Consider the following 20,097-nt stretch of genomic DNA (forward strand, 5'->3'; position numbering starts at 1 on the left):
TATGCAACGGTTAAGGCTCTCCCCCAGAAACGATCAATGCATAAAGACAAAATTAAGCCTCCACACAGGATGCAATATCACCCCCAGTTGAGACTCACAATTATTGGATCAGAAGACCCTGATCTGGATGCAGATAGCTCTGGGCAGCTGCTCAAAGCTTGATTACAAGGGCCTGGTTAGAAGTTGAATGTAACATGGTAGAATTGACTCTACAGATAAATTTTTTAAAACTGAGGACTGAAAGAGATACTACCCCTTAAAGAACCCTACAGCTCTAGCCAAAGACTAAAATTAAATCAGAAGCAAGGCTAAAATCTGTGCTTCCTTGAACACCCGACTGCTGGGAACTTTCTTTTCAGGCATGATAATCAACTAATGAAAGACTCTCTCATACAAATGCCAGAGTCATACTGTTTATTGATCAAAAGACCAAAATTAGTAAACTCATATGAGAGATGAAAAAATGGAAATGGAATGTACAACTCTAGTCAATCAGAAGCAATTTTAGAGAATTTTATTGAACTGTCATTTTATTACCAACATCTAACATTTCTAGCTTTGCTACATTTGGATAAGCACATTAGGAAGAAAATGTAAATTAAATACTATGAAAGTTCACTTTTAATGAAACATGATCTTAACAGATATGGATATATTAATTTAGTGGTTTTATTGCATTGTTAGAAAATTATATTATGAAAGATACAAAAAAATCAATAGCCGTTATTATTTCTGTTTATTTTACAATCAGTATGCCATCTTTACCATTACGGCTTTAAAATTTCATTCTGCCCAACAAGTTTCAAAGAATACTTTATTACATGCCTTAATAAAACAGTTAAAATATTTACAAATTCAAAATAGATGTTTCATAACTGAAAAAAGTTCACCTGAGAATTCATTGTAACATTGCCATTTTTTGATTTTTTTTCCAAGTTGTTAATGTGGCTGAGTGTCCACATGCAACCTGTATCGTCTACTGCACCAAATATATTTGATTCCTTATTTTAAATTAGTTAAGCATTAAGCTATAGTAAATTATGTTATAAAATGTACAGATGGAGAACTTAGATTTATATCCATATTTGTTTTGAATTTAACAATTTAATGACAAATTATTTGCTATAGCTGCAGGATTCAAATAATAAAAAAAATTTTAAGGTATGGTTATTTTATCAAGTTAGACCTAACAGCTTTTTAAAAATCATCAAGCAGTGAGAAGGCTAACTCATAAAATAAGGAACAATGATCATGTAAATATGCAATATACAAACTGAAAAACACCTTGCCAAAATTCTGCATGAAGGAAAAGATATACACTGTATACACATAATCCTGTCATTTGTCTTCGGCAGCCTCAAAAAAAAAAAAGAATCAACTTAAAACAAATTTTCTTAGAAAAACTTCTTTAGAAGTTAATGTTAAAATAGGCATAAATGTGTAATGCTATGCAATATATAAAAACTTCCCCACTTTATGGCCAAAAGACAAAGATAAAAAAATTTTTTATCTATCTGTCCCTCTGGATTACAACTTGAAAATCATATAGGTATGAGGTAGTGTAGTTACTTGTATTACATGCTGGCTATTAAAAGTAATGCTATATTTTACGAAACATTACACTTGGCCAATAATCAGAATATGATTAAAATAAACCCTTAATGCTAAACTGTTTATATGTAGAGAGAAATTTAAACCAAGTGCCTTAAAGATCGTATTTAAACTCTGGAGACAACTAGGTTTATCATAAAATAGAAAGTAATCTTTCAAAGCAGTTATTTACAGTAGCAATTAAAGCAAAAGATTGACATTTGCACATACACAAACTGATGTGACAAACAGTTGAGTGTACACTGAGGTAGGAAATCAAGGAGTCCATTGGCTTGTATAAGATTTTGCATTTTGTAAACCAGAAAAGGTTTTATATTATTGTATATTTTGAAGTTAAAATTTAAAATTACAAGTATCAAAGAAATAGGTACATGGGGGTATATATATATATATATACACACAAACACGTACACATATCATTCTTTTGTAGTACGGGATACATTACCATTGAATTATCATTCTCCCTGACAAACTGAGTGTACTTATAAAAGCCTCTAGAAAATAAACAAGCCCAACCAGTTTTCTCTTACAACTAAGCTGATAACAGAGATAACACACAAACCAATGAAGATACTAGCCGTATCTTCCCAACGCCACCCGCCCCCATGAAAAAGGGTAACATTTGACAAATTGCTCTGAAATATGAAGTCTGGTCCCCACATCCCCTCACAGCAGAGGCCTACTGGCTTGCGACCCATTCCTACACGGCACATGGCCGTCTCCCACATCAGCTACACAAGCCCTTCACTAGACTCAGGATGCAATCTACAAAAGTCTCCTCTCAGGTGTCTCATCTTGGTGAAATGAAGTACTTTCTAATCCAAACACTAAAAATCACTCTCTGTACCCTTTCAAACTGGATTCTGCAAATGTTTCTGTGACTGTGAATATGAAATTTTGTTTTCGTCATTGAGAGGTCCATAGCTTTCGTTTGACTCCCAAACAAGCCTACAACAGCAGAATGGCTAAGAACCACAGTAAAATGTTATGGGGTAGGGGCTCAGATTATGAAAACACTATTGTAAAACAGGATTGAATAAACACAAAGACTGATTTTAAAATGCCCAAGTCCAAAATGATTTGTGTGCCCTTATATACTAGATTTGGGGAAGAGAACAAGATTAAATCTGGCTTCCAAATTCAAACCCACCATGGAACAAGATCAAGTTTCATCCTATTTCACAAACCTGCACGGCTGTTGCAGATACATTTTTATCTACCATAATGCTTTTTACAAAGAAACCACAGGGCTTCAAAAAATAGGATGGAAAATGAACTGCCACTCCTGATCAATGTAGGCCATCTTCTTACCCCACGATATCTGGTTTCCTTGCATGGGTGACTTATGGTGGGCAGGCCGACAGCCTTGTATCTGGGGAGCTCTCCAAGATTCTAGGGAGGCTAAGACAATGCTCCCAACACGTGAGCTCATGCCACTGTATCCTGAGTCTCATTTCTTCTTCCAAAGTGACAAGAACGTCAGGAAACAGAAAGATCATGATGGACTCAGATGTGGAAGAGACTGAAGAGAAAAAAGAAAAGAGGGAAGTGACGCTTATCTACCGCTGACGCAGCCAGAACTCTTTGAGAGTCGACACCGAGGAGGAGCAGAAGCCTCTGCCTTAGCCCACCGCTTGCCCGTTTCCCAACTATTCAGGACTCACAGTGCAGGCCAGCCAATCCCCGGTTTTACCAGGAGCTGAAGAGCAAAGTGCCAGGATTCAGGCAAGACGATTACGTCATGTTTTCACACTGCAGTTCTACACCAATATTCCCAAGGAGCTGACACCCTACTTCGCAGTAGAACTGAACCCTATCAGCAGACTTGGGGAGAAATTTTCTTTTAAACCAGTATGTTGTAAGAAGGTCAGATTATTAAACTTTTGCAGGCTACTTCTTGATAGTAAGAACTATCTGCCGACGTTTCAAGGTGTTTAAATGTTGTTTGATATGCTACAGTTTTCATTTTCTTATTCATTTTTAATACTGGGAAGAGTCATTATTAATAGTTATTATTCTTTAAAACATGTGAGTTTTCAAAGCCTTACTACATTTCCACATATGATTTTTCGGTATCCAGGAGACAAGTCATTTCTGCATTTCCTGTGGAAATCAAGGAAAAGTCAAGGGTTGACTTCAGAGGAATTCCCTTGACGGCAAACTACAAGGGGAGAAAAACGATATTGTTAAGAGACAGATGGCTACGGCTATGTCAGGCTTTCAAGACAATGTCAGAACTTCAGTAGAAAATGAGACGGTCTGAAGGAAGTGGAAGCAAGTTTACTCATCAGTAGTACATTTGTCGGTCATCTGCTGACAGAAATCCGAGATGCCACCACTCTGGCGACACTGCTCCCCGGGCCCGGCCTGCTCCGAGGGGGCGCTGGCAGCTGCCCGGGACTCCGGGCCCCAGGCACCACCCGCCTCACCACCCTCGGCACTGGGATAGCGAGGGCTCTGCTCCCCAGCAGGCGGCCCAGCTGCAGGCCCTTCAGGCAAACTCAAAATCGATGGTAACGTGAGCTCACCATCAGCAGTACTCTTTCCTTTCTCAGAAATTAAAAAGGAAAGTGGGCAATCGGAGGCCGAGTACTTGGCGAGTATCTGTATTTGTTCTTGACTTAGAGCTGCTTCTTTACAGACTTGCTGGCAAAGTCCAGTTAGGTTCTGCTTTGTCTCGCCCAGAGTGGACAAAATGTGATCCCTTTCCTTCAACAAGCTCTCCTTTTCGTTTTGCTGTGAGGGTGAGAAAGAGAATACAGTGAATTGTGTTTATGAGCTCAATCAACATTCCTAAGGTGAGCAAACATTCATACCCACAGTGTCTTCTCATTATATAAGGTCATGTGGAATTTTTCCTGTCAATTCAATTCAAAAATATATTTAATACCTCAGGTCCATAAGCCCCCATCCCAAACTCTTAGGCCTACATGTATCTTGGGATTCAGAATTTTTCAGATTTTAGAAAGAAAATACTACAGATGCACACATAATTCCTCCAGCAGGGTCTGAGGTAGCACCCCACTATCAAACGTCTTCACATTTCTAAATAAAACACATGAAAGTATCCATGCGCAAAGTAGGTTAAATAAAGACTCTACCTACCCTGTCAGCTTGTGTCAGTTTTGTGGCCAAAACAGTTTGTGACGAACTTACGTGATTTTCAGAGCTTTTTGGATTTGTGGATTGCAAGTAAATGAGTGTGAACTTTCTGGATGGAATGCAACCAAAAAAAGTACAAGCACAGTGATCAGAACTCCTGCAAGATTCTAGTCATGACTGACATCAGTTGGGCATTTACTTTGTGCCAGATATTGTGCTGAATGTTTTGAAATATGTAACCTCAGCTACGTAATCCTCACAATGACTCTGTTGATTTCAGTAATATCAAACCCATTTTACAGATGGGATTCAGAGTTTAATATGCCCAGAGTCAGAAAGCTAGTGGGTGAGTTACTAAAGTGTGAAGAAGGGAGAAGGGGAGGGGGACTTGTGTTTGTTCATTATTATTACTACTGGTGCTGTTACTATTTTCATTTAAATGTTTATCCCTACAGGAAAGTCCACCATGGAATTCTGTTCAAGTTTTCCTGGTTCCAGCCTTTCTGTCCGCCATCACTAGCTGCTGCTGACGGTGTGTCTTTTTTCTATCATTGCCCCACCTCATCCTTCCTACTCTACCACTGCATTGCTCCTAATCTAGTATGAGCTAGAAAACCAAATAATCAAGCTGTTTATAGGGTAAGAGTAAATAAATATTGATAGAAGGTCAAAGAGTTCTCTTGTGAAATTTATGACAACTCTCTTGGCCTCCTGCTCATTGGCAGCTTCAAGAGAGCTGAGCTGTTAAATGTTGCCAGTTAACATTTAGACAGGTTATTTCATAGTAATCATCCACAATGGCCAACCTTTAAATAGATGCTTTTCTGGGACAAAAATGGCTAAAAGGCTTGCACAAAAGTACTGTTGCGGTTTTATGTAAAAGTTTTTCTACAAAACTGTGTGTGACTCCAACTATTGGTAGTTAGTTTTTAAATATTTCAAGGCCATCTAATATTTTGAGAAAATCTGCAATGAATACAAAACACTAAATTTTTATATTGCAAGGTATTCTCCAGTTTGTTGTGGTTTGAAAAAATAGGTAGACGCCAAGAATTTAAAAAAATATATATATATAAAATAATTAAAAGCAAGATCAATGTTCAGGAAGTACATTTTTTCTTACAGAAGGTTTGTCAGTTGTAGCCTTCTGATAAAACGAGTCTGCTGGTGCCTACAGGGAGAGAACAGTGCCTACCACCTGACCAGAGAAAGAAAGCAATCAGCACCCACTTCTCTTTATGGCCCTTCAGAAGCCAATCCAAATGAGGATGGAAACAAAGCTTCCAGAAGAAAATAAGAAACGTTTTTACTTAGTCATAACAATATCAGCCATTGACTCCTCTATCAAAGTTAAGATAAATCTCTGTTCTAAATAACAACAGACAAAATTTCAACTGTTCGCTGGTTTTTTAAATTAAATATAGTTAAGGAAAATAATGAATATTTGACCTTCCTCCCAGAAATTAGAACTACTACTTGACCTACAGATACTATGAAGATGACAAATATTTTATAACTTCCATATCTTTTGATAAATATCAATACAACCTTAAATATTCTCACTACTACCTCACTAAATAAAGGATGACAGGACTATAAGTATGTCCCATACAAGATGGCTTGCTTCTTTACAACAATTAAAACCAATAGGTACAACCCTGAAACTCTACGATGATTATTTCTAGAAATTAAATGTTCCCTTTCTGTTCCTCTATACTTTAAGCTAACTCCTACATGGGTAAGTTTCCAGACAGTTAGCTGATTTTTCCATTCCACTCTCATTTTAAAACACAAATTTACTTCAATAGCACTCAGTTTAACTAAAGCAATTCAACTTAAGAACTTCATGATATCATTACTAAAGATACCTCCCAAACATACTACCAGTGTCCTGCTACCTATTTCTACAATATACTTTAATTTTCTTATAATGTAACTCTATAAATCATAGTGTGAAGTGCTATGGCTTTAATCACAGATCTATTTTTTAAAAATGAATCCTGGTATTATTCTGCATTTTATGGGAAGAAAACAAATTTACATCCAAATCCACATTTTCAACAGCTAGTGTACGATATTCATTCAATATAAGAAGTTTAAAAAAAATCAAAATATAACTCACCCAGTAAAGATAAGGAGTGGAAGAATTTGGCACCAAAAGAGCCAGGTGACAGTGACAATTTACTTTAGATTAAAGGGTACTCACTGCTAGAAAATGGTGACTAATAGTCCCTTATGATGCAAAACCTCTGAATAGACAGTTCATAGAAATATAAAAATGAGCCTTAAAAATATGAATACAAGTGCTCAGTTTCACTCATAAGAGAGAGAAAAATAAAAGCTACCGTGAGATATCAATTCTCACAATCAGATTGGGGAAAGAAACAAAAGCTGACAACAAACTCTCCGCTGAGGTTGTGGGCAGACAGACACACACATTACTGCTGGTGGGAAAGCAAAATGCCATAACCGCTACTGAAGGGAATTCAATAATATCTAACAAAATTACATATGTATTTACTCTTGATCCAACAATCCTACTTCTAGGAATCTATCCTGAAGACACATCTTCTCAAACATGAGAGAAAACAATGTTCAAAGTTCTTAACTATGGCATCCCAAATGTCCACTAATAAGAAACTGGTTTGGATTAACTGTGTGTGCTACAGACAGCCACAACTGAGTACTATGGAGCTATAAAGCAGAATGACAATCACTGTGAACTAAGAAAAATATTTCCTGGAAATCACTTCTTGAGCGAAAACAGAATACAGAATGGTATATAGAGAATACTTTTCTGTAGCAGAAAGGGTAATAAAAATACATACAAAACATTAACCCGTTTTTAGAAAAGAAACACAAGGGAAAAAATCTAGAGATTAATGATAACAGTTACCTACAGGAAATAGCTATGAATAGGGTATAGGGAGAAAATGGGATCAAGACTTTGGAGTAGCTTTTTTAAAACGTAGTTTTAACTTTTAAACCATACAGATGTTTTACATATTCAAAAATTAAACTTAAAAAATGTGAAGAGTAAATCCTAGAAACAGAAATAGAAACAAATTAATTGTATATCAAATTGCTAACATAAAGAACTACTTTCAATAATTTTTAAATTTTAAACTTCAGTACTATGGTATATATATATATATATTTTTCCTATGGTATATATTTAAGGGCAAAGAAAAAGCAAAGAAATTTTAAATTTTACTCAATCTCTTTATTATTGATAGTAATATTGACATTATAATTTTATGACATATATTTTATATGTATGTATTTATCAAATAGTAAATATATTAATATAATTGGAAGCCAAGATTTTCCCTATAATGAAAAGAGATAAAATATAAATACAGGGACTGCCCTGGTGGTGCAGTGGTTAAGAATCCGCCTGCCAATGCAGGGGACACAGGTTCGAGCCCTGGTCCGTGAAGATCCCACACGCCGCGGAGCAACTAAGCCCATGTGCCACAACCACTGAGCCTGCGCTCTAGAGCCCGCAAGCCACAACTACTGAGCCTGTGTGCCACAACTACTGAAGCCCGCATGCCTAGAGCCCGTGCTCCACAACAAGAGAAGCCACTGAAATGAGAAGCCCACGCACCGCAACTAGAGAAAGACCACGTGCGGCAATGAAGACCCAATGCAGCCAAAAATAAATAAATAAATATTTTTAAAAAAATATATATATACATATAATCGAAGCAAAAAGACAAAAGTTCTAAACTACTAAATTCTGACTAAAAATATCTGCATGAACTCATGATTTCTAACATACTTTTATTTATTGAAGCATAATATACATCCTGAATGCACTCATGATTTTACATACGCGCACACACACACACACACACACACACACACACATATTTCCCAGAAGAAGCAACACTCCAGCAGCAAGCATGCTTTCTAGTCTAATACCTGCTATAAGAAACCAGGGATTTTTAGAGAAAGGGGTGATTCCCAAATGTTCAAACAAGAGAGGTACAAGGTGAGCCTATGACATGCTGTTCTAAATGGCACAGAAGCACTAATGGGGTCATGTCAAAAGCACACAGCACCTGGCAGAGGAGGCTGGCTCTCCCCGGGAAAGTCTGAAAAAATGTCAACATCAAGAAGATCGATGACTACTATGGGTTCTAAGAAATTAAATTAGAAAAAAATTAATCCATGAGTCCACAGTGATACTAAAGAGGTGTGGTGGGAGGGAGGGAAACAGGAGGGAAGGAAAGTTCTTTTTATAGAGGAATACCAATAAATGTAAGTGGAATGACAGAATTAGAAAAATCATGATTTTGCAACCCCCATTGTAAAGGCCATCAAAGTATGCTTAAAACCAAAGGACAGGGGCTTCCCTGGTGGCGCAGTGGTTGAGAATCTGCCTGCTAATGCAGGGGACACGGGTTCGAGCCCTGGTCTGGGAGGATCCCACGTGCCGCGGAGCAGCTGGGCCCGTGAGCCACAACTACTGAGCCTGCGCGTCTGGAGCCTGTGCCCCGCAGCGGGAGGGGCCGCGATAGTGAAAGGCCCGCGCACCACGATGAAGAGCGGCCCCCGCACCGCGATGAAGAGTGGCCCCCACTTGCCGCAACTAGAGAGAGCCCTCACACGAAAACTAAGAGACCCAACACAGTCATAAATAAATAAATAAAATAAATAAATAAAGTATTAAAAAAAAAAAGAAAAAGAAAAAAAAAAAAAAAAAACAAAGGACATAGGAGTGTTGGGGAACTGGATATTCGTAAAGTGCCTAATAAATACTCCACAGGTTACTAAACAATTACAAAGGCAAAAAAAATAATTTTGGAAATGATCTGGCAATTCCCATGCACTCAGGTGGGACACCCTGACGTTGTGCCTCCCCAAGTGACGCAGTATGAAGGACACAAGGATGAACGCTTAATCTCAACCTAAGAACTCACACTTCCACAGTTTACGTGAAATACAAGGAGTGAAGGAAGGTGTTAAATGGAACCAAGGGGAAACAATCAGACAAACTTTAAGAGTGGGACACTTTATGAGAACACTGGCGTAGACTCTTCAAAAAGTTACTGTCATTAAAAAAATAAAGGAGGGGGCGAGAAGGAGTATTTGTTCTAGATGAAGAGACTAAAAAGACAGAACCAAACGCATCATGTGAGGATAGGATCCTAGTTTGAAAAGGGAAAAAAAAGCATATAGATGAAATATGTTTTGGGAACAATTAGGGTAATCTGAATAGGAACTATATATATTATTTAAGATTTATGAATTTTCTCAGGTGTGACAAAGATATTGATAAATATATTTGATAAAGATATATAAAAATGTCTATTTCTAGAAGATTCATGTTTAAGCATTTAAGGGTGAAATGTCATAATGCGGTAGGTTTCAAATGGTTCAGAAAATAAAAGTAGAGCGATAGAGACAGAAAGACACTGAGACCAAGATCACCCAACTGCGGTTAGAAAGAGTCCAAAACTGACTAAGAGGGACAGAGAGAGAGAAAGACCCATAGACCAACCAAGCGGAGCAGGGGGACACACACCTGGCCAGAGAGACAGAGACTAAGATCCACAGAAACACGGAGACAGCAAAGGTGGCAAAATGTCAGTAACTGTTGAATCTACCCAGGGAGTATATGGTTGCTGATTGTACCATTCATTTAACTTTTCTGAAAGCTTGAAATTTTTAGAATGGGGAGGAGGAAAGTGAATCTCAAAAAAAAAATGAAAACACATGAACCTGGCTCCCTGTGACACTACAAGCATTTTACTGACAAGGACTATGTCTCGTTGATCTTTGACTTCCTGGTTTTCCACATTTAATATGGAGTGATCAGCAGATGCTTATAGAAAACACAACTACTAATATTTCTGGAGCCCTGAACACATGCTGGGCAGTACAAAGAGCTTTCCATCCTTGAAGGTATCAGATCCTCGCACCACACCTGAGGGAGGTACTATTCTTACCTCCATGTTATCAATGAGGGAATTCGGTATTGGAGGTGAAATTATTTCTCCAGGCCACAAAGCTACCAGTGGCCAGGCAGAGTTTCCAGCTGTTTGACTCCAAAGCCTCCAACTGACTTTTGTGTGCTAGTGCAGTAGGTTCTCAAAATTTAATGTGCATAATAAATATTGACCCGGGAAACTTTTATAAAATGCATGTTCCTGGGCCCCTCCCACAGGTCTGGGAGGGAGCTAAGGCAGGTGCATTTTGAGGAGGCACCCCCGGGTAACTCTGATGCCAATGGTAAACAGACCACATTTCAAGACAGGCTGCTAAAGGGCCTCACAGAATGGCAGAGGGCAGGTTCCAGAAACCCATGGGAGGGTTTGGAGACAACAGTACACACGTGACTAGAGCAGCCAGTAAAATGTGACTAGAAAAGGTTTATTTTTAATAAAATAATACAATCTTCACAACAAAATTCAAAACACTAAAGACAGATGAGGTCATTTTACTCCTGCACCATCATAATGGACAACGGCAATGAAATAAAATGGTGTGTGAACACCTCAACCCTGAGTTACAGAGTTTTGTGAATATTGTGATTTCTGATCACTTATAAGTTGATATCAATCAATATTTGATATCTTCTAAGAGAAATTACATTTTGGTAATTTAATTTTTTTTCTTTAAAAAGCAAGTTTCATTTCAAGGTTACCTTTGTTTCAGGCCAAAATGGTATCAGAGACACACATTTTCTAACTTCTGAATTAATCTTACAGAAAAGAATACACATGGACCTTGTAAAGAATCCTATAGAGACAAGAGACTTGTAAGTCAAACACATAACAGAAGTTGAATGATTCCTGAGCTTTGTTTCAAGATCTTATATTTATTGGTAAAAAGAAATGTTATGTTTTTGGTTTATAGATTATGCATATTCAATTCTTATAGTCAAAGCAATACTGAATTAATGCCTAACCTCTAACATATTATCAAATTTAAAATAAACATTAAAAGTCAATGCCATCCAAGACGGGAATAAAGACACAGACCTACTAGAGAATGGACTTGAGGATATGGGGAGGGGGTGGGGTGAGATGTGACAGGGTAAGAGAGTGTCATGGACATATATACACTACCAAATGTAAAATAGATAGCTAGTGGGAAGCAGCCGCACAGCACAGGGAGATCAGCTCGGTGCTTTGTGACCACCTAGAGGGGTGGGATGGGGAGGGTGGGAGGGAGGGAGATGCAAGAGGGAAGAGAAATGGGAACATATTGTATATGTATAACTGATTCACTTTGTTATAAAGCAGAAGCTAACACACTATTGTAAGGCAATTATACTTCAATAAAGATGTTTAAAAATAAATAAATAAATAAAGTATAAAAAAAAAAAAAAAAGTCAATGCCATCGATTTATCAACCAAATAAATACACACCTTTCCTTTTCTTCAAAGGTTTTGTTTGACTCTGACAGAACTTCTTGTTGAGAAATACAACTCATTAATTTATTGAATTCGAACTAACGTCTCCCTTTGGCTTTCCCAGCACATAGAGACTATAAAAGCACCCTTTACACATGATAATTATCCTACTGACCCACCCTAAAGACATCTATTTTCGAATCCCTATTCTTATTGTAATCAAGTACTTTTTTTCATGTGCTGATCCATCCACAGTCTATTAGGCTATTACTTTTAGGACCAACTACAAAAAGTTCACAGTCAATAGCCAAAGACCAAAGCTTACAAAAATAGGGGACCCTTCACCTGAATATTAATACCAAATGGGCATACTGTGAATTTATTAATATTTAATTCAATCAATCATTGGCTATATTAAAATGGATGTTTCATTATGAAACATGTAATTTCCCTTAAATAGGTCTGCTAATTCCACCCAGACCATAAAGACTGGGAAACACTGCTTGTCTACTGCTTCCAAAAAGTGACATCCCGATAAAAAAAAAAAGAAATCTGTCCCACTCTTCCATATTCTTAACTCTCCATACTACTAAACAGGAATGTGTGATGGACGCGTGGGGGTAACTTCTCTCTCTACAAAAGACAACAAGGTCCACAGTATCACCCAAAAACCAGGGTCTAAGTTCTAAGTAAACTTCTTAATGTAATAAGTATCTTAAGCATCAAACTCTTTTACTTCTGGAAAAGGGCCAGCCAGCTTGTAATTCTAATTAGCTAAGAAGTAGCATACTTTCTGCTTATTTTCATCTGAGACAAACATCTGCGGCAGGACAGAAATTTATAACATGCCTCTTATAATTTGCAACTGGAGTTTGCCTGTATAAATCACTAGAACCAAGAGCAGTACGAAGGACGGAGCAGAATTCAAGGAAGCCAAAACACAACGTAAATCATTCAGATTAAAAAAAAAAAAAATTTACCGTATCTCCCCTGGGGATATTCTAGAAGAGGAAAGAGACCGAGTTCAGCCTGGCGCACATCTGGGTAATGAGACCCCTGTCGGGCTGTCTGCTCTACCTGCCCAGATGTGAGCTCTTGGCAGCCACGTTTTCTGTTTCTGCTGTTTGTCCCTGCTCTCTAGTCACAGAAGAGGACACCCGAACCCGAAACAGGCCAACAGGCTAACTCCTTGGGAACTGAGAACTGACTAGAACTGTAGTCTCTGCCTGGACTGGTCTCTGGAGGAGAGGGAAACTATTCCTGAGCTGTGCTGTGGCCACTCTTCCCATACACACTTGGTGGCACACACAGCCAGAGAGAAGGTTCTCTGGGTTCCTGGCAATTTTCTACTTTCTTGTTCTACACTATTTATGAGGCCTGGCTCCATTCTTTGGCTTCTAATTGAGACACACGTAAATTCTTACAACAAATTCAGTAATTCGTGTTTCAGATGGTTTCTGTCTCTTGCAACCAAACAGTCCAAATTAATACAATAGGTAAATGGGGTACTGACCACTCTGGTTTCTTATTTCATAAGAACTGCAGGAAAACCAAATATTCCCTTCTATTGGAAATTAACCAAGAGTTATTCCACTGACCATATGAAAGGAACCTTTCTATAATGAGAGAGGCAATATAAAGGTGAGGTCCAAACCCAGAATTTACAGTTTAGGCAGAGACATTAGGAAAGGAGCAATTAAGGGAGAGAAAACTGAAAATTGATAAATAATAGTATAGCAATAAGAAGAAGAAGAAAAAGGTAATATTTATTGAGTGCTTACTATGTCCAGGCACTCTTCTAAGTGCTTAGATGTATTAACTCATTTAATCTTCAAAAATGAATAACCACTCTATAAAGTAAGAATTAGTATTATCCCATCTTAAAGAGGAGAAACCTGAGGGACAGAGAAATTGAACGGCCTGCCCAGAGTTACAAAGTGCCACAGACAGGCACATAATCCCACACTTTCAACCACTGTATCTCCCACTGCTCTCTGTTGAAGCAAAGGCAGAGGGAGCAGAAAGTTCAAAGAAAGTCGCAAGACCTCTTCATCCTAGATACCTGAAATTCAGTAAAAACATCAACTGTCCAGCAATCCAATGTCTGACTGCAATGAAAAAATATAAATATGACCTATGAGTCATGAAATAGACTAGTTCTAAAGGGTAATAGTTACTCTCCAACATATTTGCATAGTACATGTCTAAAATAAAGTTACTGATGAAACAAACTCAATCGATATGAAGGGTTTTTTTGTATTGTTTTCATTTTTGTTTGTTTTTAGAAGGAAGAAAACCAGATAAATTCTACTGGCAGCTAAAAATCATCAGTAGCTGAGGGGGAAGACAGAACTAAAAGAAGCAGGTATAGTAGTACTCCAGTAGTGCAAGTTTATTCAACATTGATTTCAAATAGCACTATACAACCCAACAGTCTAGGAAGCATCTCTGTATTACAGTACAGAATAAAAACTAAGGCTAAAATGCTGTACTCTGTCTAAAGGCAGGTAAGTGTTTAATCCAAAGCTGGATAATAAGAAAGGACACTAGTGCTTACAGGTATGGACGGATACACACCCTAAGGGTACTGGGTAAATGTTACTGAATTTGTCACTTTTCTTCTTTGGTCTTAACAACTCTAATCATTCAGCAATATCATATAGGTTTTTTAATATCTCTCATGCCTCTATGTGTAAAACATATGGTTTCTTTTTCATCTTCTTATACAGTTTGCTTCATCTTTTTATACAGTTAAACATCTTCATCTTTTTGCCGAAAGTGTATCACAATACTATATAAATAACAAATTTTTATTTTTCCACTTTTCTGAAGGCATATAAATGCAGTGTCTTTTTTCTAAATTGTTGCTGTTTACTTACTATTCATAGCTAGGAACATTCATGTTTAAAGATTTGCTACAATCGCAATTTTAAACTTTTACCAATAATTAACAAAGACCCAAAACCGAACATTCAATGAATGTTTTTACTACTTCTAGGCACTTTTTCCCTGATGTCTCTAACCTTATTTTTAGCTTTAGCTGGCCTGCACTATCAGTTATCTTTTTTCATACAATGTTTCCTTCTATCAACCACTAGGGTGTAGAAAAACATGGGTGGAAGTTAATCTACTTTTTGGGTTAATTTGTGTTTTGATGCTGGAATAGAAAATAAGATTCAATAAAGTAAGCATTCTTCTCACTTAGGATCTCATTAGATCTTAAAATTTTCTATTTATACCAGCACGTGAATTCTTTCCCTTAGATGAAAGATCCAAGTTGGCTGGTTTGTTTTGGTATCAACCAAAACAAGTTACTAGTTATTAAAACTAACAACTGGAACATCAGCTTTTATAGACACCAAACACAGCACAAAGAGATTAAAGTGCTTTATTAATATCTTTAACCCTTACTCAACCACCAAGAATTCGGTAGACAGTAGAATTATCCTTAATCTATAAATCATTTTTTTAAAAGCACACAGAAATAGTCCTCAACTTACATATGGTTGTATATCATGCTAAATATGTAGAACACTTACTCAAGTAAAATAGTCTATGAAAACACTCATTGTTTTTTATTTCCTAAGCTTTCTGAAAATGTCATATAATTTTCTTAAAATGATAATTGGTAAATTTTAAAATTAATGTATAATTGAGCATTATATCTGACTTAGGAATTGAAATAGCTATTTCCTGTCTGAAAAAAAAAGAAAGAATGAATTGTTGGAATTAGAATAAGAAGAAACTTGCATACTTACCAGCTTCTCAATTTCTGACTCAAGATTCTGTATACAATCAAGTTTTCTCTTGCGACAGCGCTGTGCAGCAATTCTGTTTTTACTTCTTCTCCGAATATCATGGATGCAATCCAGTTGTTCTGGAGTCAACTTGTGCATTTTCAACAAGGATTGAAAATCATTTCGAGAGAGCGAAATTATTCGTTGTGCATTAAATGGTAGTTTTACCTAGAAGGTGAAACAAACGTTAGTAGTTGCTGTATTTTGTAGTTTCTACTTAAATCTAGGAAGAGAAAGATATGCACCTATGTTTTCCAGAGAACTTCATTTAGACGTTAAAAGAAAAAAAAAGACCCCTATTTCCAATTTCTATACAATTCTTTAAAGACTGATAATTTAATTGATATTCCGATTCTATTTTAGAGAGGGTTAAGAAGACAAACAAATTGAGAAGCAAATTTTTTTCAGCAAATCAAACATTATCAACACAAATATTAATGTATTTAAGATGAAAAAACAGAATTTAAATTATTTTACTAGGGCATGTTAATAACCCATAGTGGGCTTCCCTGGTGGCACAGCGGTTGAGAATCTGCCTGCCAATGCAGGGGACACAGGTTCGAGCCCTGGTCTGGGAGGATCCCACATGCCGCAGAGCAACTAAGCCCGTGAGCCACAACTACTGAGCCTGCGCGTCTGGAGCCTGTGCTCCACAGCAAGAGAGGCCGCGATAGTGAGAGGCCCGCGCACCGCGATGAGGAGAGGCCCCCGCTTGCCACAACTAGAGAAAGCCCTAGCACAGAAACGAAGACCCAACACAGCAAAAAAAATAAATAAATAAATAAATAAAAAATTAAGAAGTGTTGTAAGAAACGTTTAAAAAAAAAAAAAATAACCCATAGATATCTTTAAGGCTCTTTCTAAAGTATTTTTAATGTATTTTAACCCAAACCAAAAAAAAAAAATCTATTTTATTCTTTGATTTATATTACTGTGTAGCACTGATTTAATACTGGTATATTAACACTAGTAATTTCTAAAGCATTTCAGAAAATTTATTTTTCTGTCAGGAAAATGGCAGTTTCACATAACTCATTTCACTTGCCAATGTAGAAATGGTTAGAAAAACCTTATGAATATTTTAAAGTCATTTTCAACATACTTAAATTTGAAAAAAATAAGAAGATAATTTAAAAACATAACAAAACTGTGGGACAGTTTAATTGTATTAATTATCAAAAACACAAATGAAACATTGGTCAGTTTCTGTGGTAACTTAGTCTTTCAAGCTGACAGAAATTAGTTACACAAAATACTCTAAAATTTCTTAAAAGTTTTATTTTTAGCATTCTTTTCACAGTTCCAAACACTGGATTTATAAATATCATATAAAAATCTATAGATGTAACTCATGCATACATATTACTTCTTAAATTAAACCACCAATCACCTCCTTCCACATCCAAGGGAAAAAAAAAACCTCTTTCAAACTATGTCATCCAACAGCTATCAAACCAAAGAACATGATAAAGAACTAACATGCCCTTATTATTACTGGAACTATAGTAATGTTTTACAAAAAAGCATCTATCAAATACAAACATTTGTACACAAAGTATACAGATCAAGCTTAGTATGATTAATACCATACCATCTACACGTAATTCATGGTAAATTATTAAGACATTCTTTAAATTAATAGATGAAATAACTAAGGGAAAATAAGAAAAAAATTCATAGCTCTGAGAAAATAGTGTAAAGAAAACTCTGTGGGGGGAGAAAGACTGCGATTGACATATACACACTACTATATAAAAAATAGATAACTAATAAGAACCTACTGTATAGCACAGGGAACTCTACTCAATACTCTGTAATGACCTATATGGGAAAAGAATCTAAAACAGAGTGGATATATGTATACGTATAACTGATTCACTTTGCTGTACAGAAACTAACACATCATTGTAAATCAACTATACTACAATAAAAATTAATTTAAAAATTATTAACTAGTTCTGTACTCAAATAAAAAAGAGGGGTGATAAAAAAAGAAAGAAAGAAAGAAAACTCTGGATCAGAAGCCACATTCTTACAACCAGTCACTGCTAAGTCATTGCCAAGTGACTAGTCCCACGTCTAGACATCCACGTGGCAGTGAGTAAGACTGAATATATGCTGTATTTAACCAAAAGTTATCACATAATGCTATAGAGTCATTTTTCTTTTTCCTCTCGGGACCTGGCATTTGATTTAAACAGTTAAACAGCCAATGTGTGAATCCATAACCTGGTTAACAAAATAAATACACCTACTTGAAATAAATGAACACATAAGTCCTTCAAACGTCATCACACACTCCTGGTATTTATCATATGGTTGTATAATTAACTGTGTATGGGTTTCCTCCTCCCTCTCTGAGCCGGCTCACATCCCCAGTGATGCGACAGGAGCTGACACATTAATCCCAATTAACAGTGGTAAAACAATGACTTAACAACACACTCATTTTCTGCTCACCTCACATTCTTGTTCTCTGGCTGAACAGGGTTCACTGTCTCCTTCGGTATCCGTCTCAGAGTCGTCTCCCAAGCTAATCACACAAGCGTAGGGACAAGGTTCCTGTTGGGGCTCTGAAACGTAGTCATCGTTTCCAATTTCCAAATTGCTAGAACAGCCTTCGGTACTCAGAGTACTTATGAAAGGGCAGTTGACAGAACTCAATGTTGTGAAAGTCCTCTGACCCGGTTCTGGGCTGTCACTAATCCTGATACCTAACCAGGGACATTCAGACCGTTTCTGGGAGTAGATCTGTTCTGAGCCATCTTTGGCCACGGCAGGTGATAACTGTATTTGGCAAGGAGAGTCCGTGCTGCAAATGTCACTCCAGAAGCCTTTCGCTAGGTGTTCTGCCACTTCTCGTTCCACGCTACTCAGATCACTCGAGGCGAGGTTACTATCTTCCCTGGGGCCAGAGTCAGATTTCAAATCTTGACTCTCACTGAAAGTTTTCTCTTCTCGAACATCTGAAGCTGACAAAGGCTTTTCTGTTAACACTGTCGTGTTTTGCATACCAGCAAAATTCAAGTCACCATACTGGTCATACGTGTGTAAAAGAGACAGAGAATAGAGCCCATGGGGATCTGTAGAACTGGGGGGAAAAGGAGTCGCTTCTGTTTTTCCTGATGGGCACTGAGAAGCAGGATCTTTCTTCTTGGTTTCTTCATGTTCCATTGCTAATTTTCTTTCTTCACATTTTAAAATCACCTGCAAATCTGCACAGTCCTGGATTCCTCCTAGACACTCATTTTCGGACGTCTCATTTGGCTGAACAGAAGAAGTATGAATGTCTTTGACACTGGATTCCACAGTACGGACTCTGTCAGTTCCAAACGCTTTTTGGAATTTTCGGTATTTGGGGCATAAAGATGGCAGAGCCAGAGCAGCACCCTTTTCTAAGCACATGGATTCACATGTTTGACTAGCACTGTCTTGTAGAGGAGGAGATACTTTTGCACTGCCTTGATACCTACGGAGTTTACAGTGAGGAGTCTGAACATTTTTATTTTCCAAAATTTCCTCCACCTCATCAATTTCTAAATCCCTCTGGTCCAAAAGTGAAAATTTAAAATCTGGTTTCTGACAGGGTGATGAGAAGCATTTTTTTCTTGGACATTCTTGCTGGTCTGCAGTGGAGTCCAAAAACTTGTATTTGAGAAACTGAAAGCAGGATTCCTCAATATCAGGTACACCTAAAAATTCCACACACTTGTACACTTCATCCACATTGTCCTTACTTAGTATCAGTTTAGCAGTGTAGGCAAACTGAATTAAAGGTTCAAATCCTTTAACTGTCACCTGTTAATATACAAAACAAAAACAAATGCATCACATGAAAGCTGTCTAGTAGATAAGTACAAGAAAAGTAGGAGGGTGGCAAGAGAGTAACCTCTGCAATATTTACAAAACGGGTATTTTAATTTGGTAAGAAAACATATTCTTCTAGGAAATGTAAAGCTAAGGGAATCTTGAAAAGCATGCTTCTCACATCTTGTTCATTGGGACCACACCCTTCACTTTATAGACTCCACCCTTTATGACCCATGGAGTATGATTTACTCATATGAGGTAAAGATATAAACATTACCACAATTTTCCACATAGCTGAAAGAAATCATCTATGGAATAAAGCAACATGGATACAATTTGCAACACATAGTCAAGTGCCAGGTGTCTGTTGCCATCCCAGCCCCATGTGGTCACTATAATCCAAACAACTA

At 37.2% G+C, this 20,097-nt stretch overlaps 1 protein-coding gene across 6 annotated transcripts in view; it reads right to left on the reverse strand.

The window, feature by feature from the left end:
- Positions 1-499: 499 nt before the first annotated feature.
- Positions 500-20,097, reverse strand: part of BACH1 (BTB domain and CNC homolog 1) — a 46,889-nt gene continuing 27,291 nt past the window's right edge. For 4 of the 6 annotated variants that reach the window (XM_082391924.1, XM_082391926.1, XM_082391925.1 and 1 more), the window contains 3 exons: positions 18,338-19,675; positions 15,839-16,045; positions 500-4,347 (listed from right to left, as the gene is read on the reverse strand). In XM_082391924.1, coding sequence (XP_082248050.1) covers positions 3,892-4,347; positions 15,839-16,045; positions 18,338-19,675 — 2,001 coding nt within the window. In that variant the 3' untranslated portion in view covers positions 500-3,891. Of the gene's footprint in view, positions 4,348-14,142; positions 14,189-15,838; positions 16,046-18,337; positions 19,676-20,097 lie in introns of all 6 variants that reach the window. The other 2 variants (XM_082391928.1, XM_082391929.1) reach the window with 2 other exon arrangements.

This window comes from Balaenoptera borealis (assembly GCF_965194805.1).
Source record: "Balaenoptera borealis genome assembly, chromosome: 5".
Taxonomy (NCBI): domain Eukaryota; kingdom Metazoa; phylum Chordata; class Mammalia; order Artiodactyla; family Balaenopteridae; genus Balaenoptera; species Balaenoptera borealis.